At 43.1% G+C, this 12,905-nt stretch overlaps 1 protein-coding gene across 5 annotated transcripts in view; it reads right to left on the reverse strand.

The window, feature by feature from the left end:
* Window positions 1-351: 351 nt before the first annotated feature.
* map7d2a (MAP7 domain containing 2a) overlaps window positions 352-12,905 on the reverse strand; it is a 19,945-nt gene continuing 7,391 nt past the window's right edge. For 3 of the 5 annotated variants that reach the window (XM_023968027.1, XM_023968024.1, XM_023968023.1), the window contains 12 exons: window positions 9,345-9,470; window positions 8,145-8,266; window positions 7,895-8,010; window positions 7,344-7,810; window positions 7,074-7,224; window positions 6,781-6,940; window positions 6,531-6,635; window positions 6,363-6,422; window positions 5,967-6,006; window positions 4,611-5,256; window positions 3,412-3,679; window positions 352-1,772 (listed from right to left, as the gene is read on the reverse strand). In XM_023968027.1, coding sequence (XP_023823795.1) covers window positions 1,728-1,772; window positions 3,412-3,679; window positions 4,611-5,256; window positions 5,967-6,006; window positions 6,363-6,422; window positions 6,531-6,635; window positions 6,781-6,940; window positions 7,074-7,224; window positions 7,344-7,810; window positions 7,895-8,010; window positions 8,145-8,266; window positions 9,345-9,470 — 2,306 coding nt within the window. In that variant the 3' untranslated portion in view covers window positions 352-1,727. The remainder of the gene's footprint in view (window positions 1,773-3,411; window positions 3,680-4,610; window positions 5,257-5,966; window positions 6,007-6,362; window positions 6,423-6,530; window positions 6,636-6,780; window positions 6,941-7,073; window positions 7,225-7,343; window positions 7,811-7,894; window positions 8,011-8,144; window positions 8,267-9,344; window positions 9,471-12,905) is intronic. The other 2 variants (XM_023968025.1, XM_023968029.1) reach the window with 2 other exon arrangements.

The raw sequence follows: 12,905 nt of genomic DNA on the forward strand, positions 1-12,905 counted from the left end.
TAATTGGAATTCATTCCAGGTACTACCTCATGAAGTTGGTTGAGAGAATGCCAAGAGTGTGCAAAGCTGTCATCAAGGAAAAGGGTGGCTACTTTGAAGATGCTCAAATATAAAATATATTTTGATTTGTTTAACACTTTTTTGGTTACTACATGATTCTATATGTGTTATTTCACAGTGTTGACGTCTTCACTATTGTTCTACAATGTAGAAAATAGTACAAATAAAGAAAAACCCTTGAATGAGTTGGTGTGTCCCCCCCCCAGGTCCCCACAGTCTTAGACGCTAAATATTTAAGTGGCATAGTGGCCTTCAGATGCAACAATATACAAATCACACCATACATTATTGTTTGAAGGTTTATTAAATGGTACATCTATCATCTTATGCTAATGATCCATGCACAATGTTTACAATAGTTCAATTTTTTTTATTAACTGCTATGCCGCTTTAGTTAGAAATAAGACAGACAAACTACAGTAGGTTTGAACTGTTAAAATGTGTTCTCTATAAACCTGATTTTCTAAATTCCTGGTTGCTTAGTCTTCCAAGTAAAAATCTTGCCTTCTTTTGGTGCATTATTTATCAAAACACAATACAGTTCAAGTGGAACCAGTGACTGACCACTCACATCTGTGCATATACACACACCGAAATAAACTTAATTTGGACAACACAGCATCCTGCAAGTCATGATAGGTTTTGTCCTTGACTTGTAGCAATCAAAGTCACCAATCTATGATACAAATGATACCAGCTCAGAGGTTTCAGACTTTTGAGGGATCATGCATAGCTCATTACTTTGTAGATCAAGGAAGAAAAGATACCACAAAAAACTTGCAATGCATGGGTTAATGGCAATCTGGATTATAATGAGGAACGTTATTGTACATATTCTTTATGTTGACTTTTGAGTTGCAGTACTATTTGACCTGTGTTCAAGTATTATGGCACACATGCTACAAACCCAATCACACAGCATGTTGGAAACATACACTGTGACAACAAGCTTGAGTCTCTTGGGAGTTAATCATGTCCAGGGAGATACGAGCTAGCCTGAGGCATCCACAGCCAGAATTGAAAACTGTAGACTTTTCAGTGGAACAATCTAATTGAATGATCAGTGCATACTAAACTACATTAGGTGGATTCAGAGCAATATGAAACTTTCAATCATTAGAGGAACAATACTGCATAGCAAAGGCAACTTACTGATATGATATTCTACATCTGTATATGTGGGGTCTTTCACTATAAAACAAATATTTAAGGAGAGGATATCACCAGTCTGAGCTTCTACCCAACTACAGAATAAAAGCTTTTGTTTTCAAATAAGATTTAACTAGCTTAGCTGACTGCTTTAGATCATAACAGGCAGTCAAGAGTCCAATTACTTCACGGGCACTTCCTTTCATTGAGACGTACACACATACACCCACGTTTCAGACACCACACTAACAACTGCTCTAAGCGATACATGGCATGACACAGATATCTATGACTATCATTACGATATTATTTGACAAGTATAGTAAATCTATTAATATTACTGTCACTTAAGTTCCATTGTCCAAGGCTATGAGGACAGATGTAGGAGGTTGAAGGTTAATGGACATTCAAGGTTGGAGGTCAACAAAGGAGGGTCAAAACTACATTCAGAGTGCCTTCTCTCTCTCATCTCGAGAGGTGCAGAGACTTCCATCCTCAATAACATCAGACAACGCAGATCATTTCCCTCTGCTCCTTCCATCATGGCTTGCCAGTCCAGGGTTCTGAAATGAAAAAAGTCATCATAAGATTCTCATGTGTTTGAGAGAAGCTACCCACTGGGCACAAACTGGTTGAATAAACGTTGTTTGAACAAAATTTGTTAACGTATTGTGACTCGGACTCCACGTGGAAAATACATTGGATTGGAAAAAAGTCCTCAACTGTTGTTTTGAGGGTGAAATTTCAACCACAGGATATCATCATGGTAACCAAATTTCCATGTAGACAAAGCATGTATAAAATATGATACATGTGTACCATTAAAATAATGTCAGATGTCCAACGTTATATCCACTATCCGAATATAAACTATAGGCTGGGAAGCACCTCCTACTGGAGAATTTATCTACCTACAGCTACCCTTTGTTCTCCCACCCAGGGCCTATATAGCGTTTGCAAAGTCATCAAAAGCTACGGTCTCAATTCAACCCAGAATTCAACTAAAAATAGACAATATAATAGGCCCAGGGTTTCAAGCTCTGGTTGATTTCAAATGTAATGATATTGAATTGTGTTTGGTTGACAACACAACCAAATATCAACTTTTAAGGAGAGGTACATTATCTTCTGCTTGGATAGTTCCATCTGCCACTGACTTAGGCTGGCTTCAATTCAATTTTGTCTCCATCACAACCAAAACTAAAAGTTAAAGAATACGTTTTTTTCTATAATTTGTAGACAAATTGGAATTAAAGCAAGACTAAGTGAGTGGCAGATGGAAGTATCCAAGCAGAAGATAAATCTCCTTCAGATGTTGATATTTGGTTGCATTGACAACCAAACACAATATAACTTTTGAAATACAATAAATAGCCTATTAGCTTGCCTACAAGTTAGCAATTGATATGTTGGATTCACACCTCGAACGCAACCAAAAATAAAGATATAGAATGGGATTAAGCCGATGTACCTATGGATAGTTCTATCTCCTTTAAAATGTTGATATTTGGTTGCATTGTCAAGCAAACACAATCCACTATTACTTTTATAATACAGTAAATAGTCTAGAGTAAATGCTCTTCTAAAAACGAATGTAAAATTCAACCAATAAACAACTAACAGATCCATGACCACATTGAGTTTACTGTAACTATAGATGTATTCCTATGTAATCATATAAAGTGTGCTAGTTCAATACAGCATGTATAGGTCATAGCAGGTCTGTGGATATGTTCATAATTGCTGTAACAATCTGCGCAGAATCTCAAATGCCATTGATCACTTGCACGATGTACTTTTAATGTAATCTCAACTGCAATCCAGGTCATTTGGTTCTGCTATTAGATGAAGCACAGTGATAACACAATCTGTTGCATAAATAAACAAAATATCTGACATTGTATTCCCAGTAGAACTTTGCTGTGCTTTTAAATGGTTGAAAGCTTAGTGGTGACACATTGGAAATTCAACTAACTTTTGGCAGTCTTTTTGAGTGGGTGAATATAGGTTGTAATCTCATTGATCAACGTCTCAACCAAATATTACCCAATTATCCACGTTGAAATGACGTGATGTGCCCAGCGTGTAGTGCGAGCACTTGAGGGACTAGCGTGAGAGAGGTATTGTGGCAACTTGAGCGGTGTGTATTTTAACATGTGAGCGTAAGATATTATTCTCATTCTCATATGCATTTTTATGTACCTGGCGACTTTTATGTACCTGGCGACTTGTTGTGCTTGTGTGAGGGTGGAGGATGAGCTTGGAATCGGCGCCGGGACTGCAGAGCCCGTCGATCAGGTTCTTGTTGCAGTCTCCTAGGCTGTCCATGTGGGAGAGTTTGGGGTAGGCCACATGGCCCGTCAGGTCCAGCAGATCTTCCAGGGCTCGGGCATTACTCATGGCGTTTTCCTGGACCTCATTGACTGGGGAGAACTCTGGGATGGAGATAAGTTCCTCCTTGGAAACTGGGCTGAGAGGGGAAGAGGGAGCAACATTTGTGAATATCATAATGGTTATTCCATCGATCGGATACTACTATGACCATGTCTGTACATCTATGGGGCATGCTGTCCTTGGGTAATCAAGGGCGGATATGAGGGGAATCATTTATTATGCAAATTGTTAAACGCGAAGCCATTTTTACTATCAATATTCCTCAGGGTATGAGGGAAAAGCTGTGGTAAAGCTAAGGGTCCAAATAGGATTCTGATGAGACAATATCACTAATACTCTAAGAATAACAAACATAGATGCGGTAAAGAGGTCATTGGAACTCGACCAAAGCAATGGAAATGCCATGGAAACGCGTGGGGGAAAGATCCCGAACGTCCTCATTGCCCCCCAGCTATTGTTTATGTGTATTTCACACTAAATTGAGGTAAAAATCTGAGTATAATTCTTGTATGGATGTCAACCCCAATACATATTCATGTCATCATCACCAATCAACTCCGTTATGCTTAAAAAACAACCTACTACCACCACTGATTTCTGTATGCTAGCACTCCTAGCAGCTTATACGAACATGTGTTTGCATTTATCAATCACTTCTTCTAAACCTGAAAAGGGACAACTTACAAATGCTTTGCAGCAAAAACAAACGTGTATCCAAATCTGACTTTAGTAACCCCATTGTGGGCCTGTTACAATACATCAATCGTGACGGATTTTACAAATATCCACTTTGTTAGATCAGTTTTGTTGACCGTGTGCCAATCCGGCATCCTTCTTCTATCACCCACGGTCTGCTTTCCATTGACCTCTTTCTCACATTTATAGCTAGGTTTCTGGCATGGTGGGCAAGTGTATGCAAATGTTCATACTAACCAGTATCTCTAGAATTTACTGGTTCCACATCATGCATTCCTGTAGATAGAAATGGCCTTGCTCTGATGGCTTACCTGACCTCCATGGACTGCACCTCATCATACGCCCCACTGCTCTTCACATCCAGAAGCTCCAGGTTGATGAGTGGAGGTGGGGGTTGGCCCACTGGTAGGAGTGCCAGGGACAGTTTGTTGGGCTGCACCCCTTGTACGATAGTCTGTGTGGTCAACGTCACGTTTACTTGAGTACTCTCCTCGGTTTTGAGCTGAGCAGTGGCTTGGCTGCTCACCTTGGTACCCTCCTGTTTCTTCACCTGTACATTCACTTGTGCATTCTCCTGCTTGATCACGTGGGAAGTGACCTTTCCCTTCACTAAGACATTCTCCTGCTTCATCACGTGGGAAGTGACCTTTCCCTTCACTAAGACATTCTCCTGCTTCATCACGTGGGAAGTGACCTTTCCCTTCACTAAGACACTCTCTTGCTTGAGAGCCTGGGCTGCACCCTGTACATTTACTTGTTGAGCGTCCTGTCCCTTTTCCAAAACATTCTTCAGTGGGGTCACCTGATCAGTGGCTTGCCCCTTCACCAGGGCAGTGTCCTGCTTGTTGACACAGGCAGCGACCTGCCCATTAACCTGAGACTCAACTTTTGGGTTTTCGTGCACATTCACTTGAGCATTAGCTCCAATGTTCATCTTTGAGTTCATCTGCATTTCCCCTGTAGAGAACAGAAATATCACATTGCACAGGACTATTCCCTGAGAAAGAGCACCACATGACCTGGCCAAGGATGGCTTAAATTAAAGAGATGCTAATTATACACAAATCCCATGCCTCCTCTAAAATCATGTCAGCCTATTTAAGCGACCTACTGTATCTTACTGCGACAAAAGCATTGTCACATTAGTTAAGTCCATGGCCCTAACCCTAACCTATATGCACCACTTTGGGAACATTTCATGGGCTACCTTTGCGAGCCAGAGGGGCTTCCAATATCTTGTAGACAGGCAGATTTGCAAATGTCCTCTGTTCTACATCAGCTAACAAAATAAAGAAATGCATATTGGTCCTTCTCTTTAATTGCATTACATTTTCTAAATATATAAAGTTACATGCTGAGGGCTGCATTGTGGCAGGGACAGAGGAGTTATAAATAGCCAAGGACCTTGAATGGATGGCCTTGAATACAATCTAGGATGCAGAGTGAATCTGATCCTCTCCTGAGGACAGGTATTGGAAAAACACTGCTACATCACAGCCATGCAGGAGTCTCCTATATTGATGGAAAAGTACTGGGATCTCTCACCCACCAGGCTACCCACTGCTGCCACTGGGTGGGACTCCTACATTTATACATTCATAGTGTCTTTCCTGCTGGGGTGAGCAGGCAGGCAGAGTATCAGTGGATGAATGGAGTGGGTCACCTACCTGGTGGTGAGACAGGTTGAGTCTCCACCTGCCCCTCCTCCTGCGTCAATATGGAACACAGATGGAGGCAACATCTATTATTCCACAGCAAATAAGAGGACAATTATGTATAGTATTGTGTGATTAAGACCTGTGGTAATCAGGACGCATAAACCAATGTATCAACAATGATACAATTTTAAAATCATGATAATGATCACAACATAGATATAAAAACAAAAGCTCTTGGGTGGGTGGTGGGGGGGGGGGGGGGGGGGTACAAGCCGCAAAGCGTATCCTGTATGAATGCCAATACCTGACAAGATCACAAAACATCACGTGGGTATTATAGGAGTCAGCAGGTCTCTTTGCTTGAGGCGTGCAGAGCTATGAGAACGGCAGGCATCTCTACAGTACCTTCATCTCTTCCTGGTTCTCATCACTCTTCCTGGTTCTCTTCATTATCTCCTCAATTCTCTGTGGAGATGTAGCAACATACAGACTTTGATATGTACTGAGTGCTGCAGACTGGGTATCAGATATACTGATTAATTCAATAATAATTGAATTTGGAGTCATAAAAACCTTCTTCCTCAGCTGTCTCTCCTCCTCCTCTTGCAGCTTCAGTATCTCTCTCTCCTGATGCTGACGCTCTGCATCCTTCTGAGCCTGAAACTCGCCCTCTTCCTTCTGTATTGATAAAGACGCAGGATTTATGCTTGGAATAATGTAAGACATGTACTGTGCATATACACAACCTTACACACAAACATGCACATACACCAGAGAAACATATCACCATACATAAAGTGACCCCCCCACTGTGACCCCTGACCTCTCTGTCCATCTGGACCTGTAGCTCCTTCTCCCGGACCTCCCTCTGCCGTTTCTCCTCTTCCGCTCTCCTCCTGCGGAGGTCCTCCTGTCTGCTCTTCTCCTCCTCCTGCCGTGCCCGCTCCTCTGCCTTTCTCCTCCTCAGCTGCTCCGCCTTCAGACTGAGTGACACAGACAGACATGGTGACTTACAGTATACCCTCCCAGTCACAGACACGGACAAGCAGACACCATCTATGCATCATGTACAGGCACACAGAGAGACACGGTGACATGGTGGCACAGTCTCCTTACCGTTCCTCCTCCTCCTGCTCACAACGTTGTTTCTCCTCCAACTCCTTCTGCACCCTGGCCAGACGCCTACGCTCCGCTAGCAGTCTGGATGCTTCCTCTGCGTTTGTCGTCCCGGCAACTCCTTTCCCTGTTGTTGTCACTGGCGATGGCTCTGTCACAAAGACAACGGCAGACATCAGTGTGCATTGAAACAGGTGCCCTTTTTGACAATGCACTGATAGGTGTACTTAAAATTTGACATACACAAAAAGATAAACAGTAGAGTTTCACCTGTGCTCTTATCTGCGTTCAGTTCACTGCTGGTGGACTTTGGCATCTTCTTATCTGGGGTGTCTATTTTGGAGGCTTTCTTATCAGAAGTGTCAGTCATAGAGTCCTTTCTTTCAGAAATCTCACCTTTTAAGTTCTTACCGGGGGCCTCAGTTTTGGGAAATCTCTTTTCTGGGGTCTCACTTTTGGGAAATCTCTTTTCTGGGGTCTCAGTTTTGGCCAGTTTTTTTTCAGGGGTGTCTGCTTGAGAAGACTTCTCAGGGCTCTGGATATCAGACATACTTTTCACAGGGGTTTCTGGCTTGGAGACATTTCTGTCATTGATGTTGTTGTGACTTTTGGATTCTTCAACATGTCCATCCTCCTTGTTGCCGTTGGTAACCGGGGTGGTGGGTCTGTGCCTGATGGGAGAGGGGTGGTACTGGCGCACAGTGCAGGGAGACTGAGTACGGCTCTTAGGCAGCAACCTACAACCAGAAGGACATTATTATCCTCTGTCATAGTAACTAGGACATACCACACGGATACAGCAGCAGGACAGTGAGTCTTACTTGGGGGTGGCGGGGGAGGCTGCGCGTCTGGTGAACATGGCTGGGGATTCTGCTCTTCTCACGGAGGAGCCTGTCGCTGGGGAGCCAGTCCTTCTCTCTCTGCGTAACCTTTCTTTCTGAAAGCACACACAAGATAATGTGTGTGTTTCCGGATGTAATCATGCCAACATGGCCCTACCAACTGCTAGCAGGGTTCTGCACTGGTTTCTCTCTATTCTATAACCAAGTGGGTAGGTAAGACCAGTCTGACCTTGGGGGTTTGAGGGGTTGAGCGAGATCCTCCTGGTGACTCCTCTGGAGAGCCCTGGAGCCTCCGTCGATCAACCCGGCTTGGCGAGCCCCGGTAGGGTGACCTGTGGGGGCTGCAGGGAGCTGCACAACGACAGGCATCAGAGGTCAGAGGTCAAAATAATAATAATCAAGTGAAGAAGTATTGTAGTCAAAGGAGATACAATGTAGTAATTCTATGTTTTTGGATCAATACCCACAGTATAGGTATGGAGGACATTAACAATACTATAAATGGTTTAAATCAAATCATACAAACTATTTTGTCTTTCACATGTTTATCTGTGGCAAGTTGGAGTGATGTGTGGCATGGACACACATTTTATTTAACTAGGCAAGCCAGTGAATAACAAATTCTTATTTTACAATGACGGCCTACCCCGGCCAAAACCTCCCCTAACCCGGACCATGCTGGGCATTGTGCACCGCCCTATGGGACTCCCGTTCACAGCCGGTTGTGATACAGCCCGGGATCGAACCAGGGTCTGTAGTGACGCCTCTAGCACTGAGACGCAGTGCATTAGACCGCTGCGCCACTCGGGAGCCTAAAATAAATCACAAATATTAAATGAAATTGCATGTGGAAAAGAAAAACATCCACACACGCTGTTGATGCCCAAAACATTTATGCTAACGCAACATTTCCTCTGCCATATTATCAGAGGTGTTGTAGCGGGTACTTGCACGTAAACTTTGTTTATTTACCTTTTTTATTTTACTCAGGCATTTACCCACCGGAAAAACGTATTGAAAGTATAGGGAGCGTTACTTTACTCCTTGCAGACGGCGATCTGTGTTTATCCACCAATTTTTTTTTTACCACTACATATAAGGCATGCCCAACTAAGCAAAACAAAACTTTTGCAAGTATCTTAGCAGGTAGGTATTTCTTCTCCTTGTCACACCAAAACATTGTAGACAGCAGTCCCACCAGGAAACACGCATATCTACACCCTCAGACACACGTTCACAAAAGCCAGACCTTGACATAAATAAAGTGGATAAACAAGTGTCTATCTGCAGAACTGCAAACGCTGTCATGCATTCCCTAGTCTCTGCATCACCAATGATGCAAAGTTTCTAGGGGGTATTACCTGTCTGGAAATATTTACTGCCAATGTGCAAAAAAATGATCAGTCCAGATGTATTCTCTAGGTGTTACCTGTGTATCGGTGGCAGGGCAGATGGAGGTCTGCTGCACTGTGGCACCTGGCCATAGAGGAGTGAGTGTGGGTAAGGAGGCGGTGGACCATCAGGTTCTCCACAGAGTTCAGGTGACAGCGCTGGGCTGATGGAGGGGTCAGGGGTCAATGGAGGTGTTGGGAGGAGGGGACGGAGATGAGGATGACAAACAAAACAACGTATGACCATGAGGGACATGAGACAGATAAATGAAGGTGCAAGAATCACACGGGGAGGAGGAGCGGGCTAAGAATACTAGTTCTAGATTAGTGAGTACAACCGGAGAATGGAAAGGATGTAGGGTGGGTCTGCCTCAAAAATATTTTGACACTGACAATGATAGCTATTAGCAGTGGTGGTGATGAGTAGCAGATGCAGAAGTCGTAGTGTATAGGGTAGAAGTAGTAGTGCTAGTGGTGATATAACGAGGAGGAGTAGTAGTAGTAGAAGTGGTGATACTACCGAGGAGGAGGAGTAGTAGTAGTACTAGTGGTGATACTACCGAGGAGGAGGAGGAGTAGTAGTAGTAGTAGTAGTGGTGATACTAGTGAGGAGGAGCAGTAGTAGTAGTAGTAGTAGTGGTGATATAACGAGGAGTAGTAGTAGTAGTGGTGATACTACCGAGGAGGAGTAGTAGTAGTAGTACTAGTGGTGATACTAGTGAGGAGGAGCAGTAGTAGTAAGTAGTAGTGGTGATATAACGAGGAGTAGTAAGTTAGTGGTGATACTACGAGGAGGGTCAGTAGTAGGTAGTATAGTGGTGATACTAAGAGGAGGTAGTAGTAGTAGTGGTGATACTAACGAGGAGTAGTAGTAGTAGTAGTACTTGGTGATACTAGAGGATGGAAGTAGTAGTAGTACTAGGGTGATACTACGAGGAGAGTAGTAGTATCTAGGGTGATACTAATGAGGAGTAGTAGTAGTAGTACTAGTGTGATACTACGAGGAGTAGTAGTAGTAGTCTAGTGGTGATACTAACGAGGAGTAGTAGTAGTAGTATAAGTGGTGATACTACGAGGAGTTAGTAGTAGTTACTAGTGGTGATACTAACGAGGAGTAGTAGTAGTACTAGTGGTGATACTAACGAGGAGTAGTAGTAGTACTAGTGGTGAACTAAGAGGAGAGTAGTAGTATAGTGGGTGATCTAAGCGGAGTAGTATAGTCGTATAGTGGTGATACAATAACGAGGAGTAGTAGTAGTAGTACAAGTGTGATACTAACGAGGAGTAGTAGTAGTAGTAGTACTAGTGGTGATACTAGCCAGGCGTAGTAGTAGTAGTACTAGTGGTGATACTACGAGCGTAAGTAGTAGTAGTACTAGGTGGGTACTCGAGGAAGTAGTAGTAGTACTAGTGGTGATACTACGAGGAGTAGTAGTACTAGTGGTGATACTACGAGAGTAGTAGTACTAGTGGTGATAATACAAGGAGTAGTAGTAGTTGAGCAGTACTAGTGGTGATACTACAGAGAGTAGTAGTACTAGTGGTAATAATATGATGAGTATAGTAGTACTAGTGGTGATACTAACGAGTAGTAGTAGTACTAGTGGTGATACTAGAGGAGTAGTAGTAGTACTAGTGGTGATACTAACGAGAGTAGTAGTAGTACTAGTGGTGATACTAACGAGGAGTAGTAGTAGTAGTACTAGTGGTGATACTAACGAGGAGGAGTAGTAGTAGTAGTAGTACTAGTGGGTGGATACTAGGAGGAGTAGTAGTAGTACTAGTGTGATACTACAGAGGCAGTAGTAGCCAGTGTAGTACTAGTGGTGATACTACGAGTAGTAGTAATAGTAGTAGCGGTGATACTAATGAGTAGTAGTAGTATAATAGTACTAACGGTGATATCTAGAGGTAGTAGTAGTCGTGTTCTAGTGGTGATACTAAGAGGAGTAGCAGTAAGTAGTAGTAATCTACCACTAGTACTAGAGAGTAAGTAGTAGTTCTAGCGGTGATATAAAGAGGAGTAGTAGTAGTGTGGTTGATACTAACGGGAGTAGTAGTAGTAGTATAGTGGTGATACTAACAAGGAGTAGTAGTAGTAGTGTGGTGATACTACGAGGAGTAAAGTAGTATACTAGTGGTGATACTACGAGGAGGTTAGCAGTAGTAGTAGTTAGTGAGTGATACTAGCGAGGAAGTAGTAGAAGTTCTAAGCGTGATACTACGGGAGTAGTAGTAGTAGTACAGTGGTGATACTAACGAGGAGTAGTAGTAGTAGTACTAGTGGTGATACTAACGAGGAGTAGTAGTACTAGTGGTGATACTACGAGAAGTAGTAGTAGTACTAGTGGTGATACTACGAGTAGTAGTAGTGTAACGGATGTGAAATGGCTAGCTAGTTAGCGGGTACGCGCTAGTAGCGTTTCAATCAGTTACGTCACTTGCTCTGAAACGTATTAGTAGTGTTACCCCTTGCTCTGCAAGGGCCGCGGCTTTTGTGGAGCGATGGGTAACGACGCTTCGTGGGTGTCAGTTGTTGATGTGTGCAGAGGGTCCCTGGTTCGCGCCCGGGTCGGGGCGAGGGGACGTACTAAAGTTATACTGTTACAGTAGTAGTAGTAGTAGTAGTACTAGTGGTGATACTACAGAGGAGTAGTAGCAGTACTAGTGGTGATACTACAGAGGAGTAGTAGTACTAGTGGTGATAATACGAGGAGTAGTAGTAGTACTAGTGGTGATACTAACGAGGAGTAGTAGTAGTAGTACTAGTGGTGATACTAGTGGAAGGAGTAGTAGTACTTTATCAAATTGGAGGGCTACCTGTTCCTGTGCATATTGAATGCAAATACTGCTCATCACTTCATTATTATTGGGTTGTTTTCACTCATGGGGATGGGATGGGCTCTCTGAAAAAAAAAAAATAACACTAAGTATTTGGATGGGTGATATAGAGGTTGGTAAGATGTATGAAAGCACTGAGAATGTCCAACCTCAACCAGAGTGTTATATGCCTTCAACAAGGAGGGAGAGGAGGTTTCAAACAATGAAAAGGAGGAATTGAAGTGGTGTACATGTCCCCTGTTCCTTGGTTCTTTGTGTACTGTCAATTCCCCAGTGCCTGTCATTTCCTAATGGATATCTTCTTCCCTCTGTATCCCAAAACCCTACATCTCTATTGTCATCCCAATGCTTGCTCTTTTTCTCGAACCGGGATCGACTTGGAAGTACCAAAATAGAACTAAGACATCAAGATACCCAAGCTGAGCGCACACACACACACACACACACACACACACACACACACACACACACACACACACACACACACTATACACATCTAGATGTGTATAAGAGACAGCTAACGAGGAGTGGTAGTAGTACTAGTGGTGATACTAACGAGGAGTAGTAGTAGTAGTAGTACTAGTGGTGATACTAACGAGGAGTGGTAGTAGTAGTAGTACTAGAAAGAGAGAGGATCCAACACCACACCACACACACCCACACACCACACACACACACACACCACACAACACACACACACACACCACACAACACACACACACACACACACACACACACAACACACACACACACCACAA

This window comes from Salvelinus sp. IW2-2015, linkage group LG23 (genome assembly GCF_002910315.2).
Source record: "Salvelinus sp. IW2-2015 linkage group LG23, ASM291031v2, whole genome shotgun sequence".
Lineage (NCBI taxonomy): Eukaryota > Metazoa > Chordata > Actinopteri > Salmoniformes > Salmonidae > Salvelinus > Salvelinus sp. IW2-2015.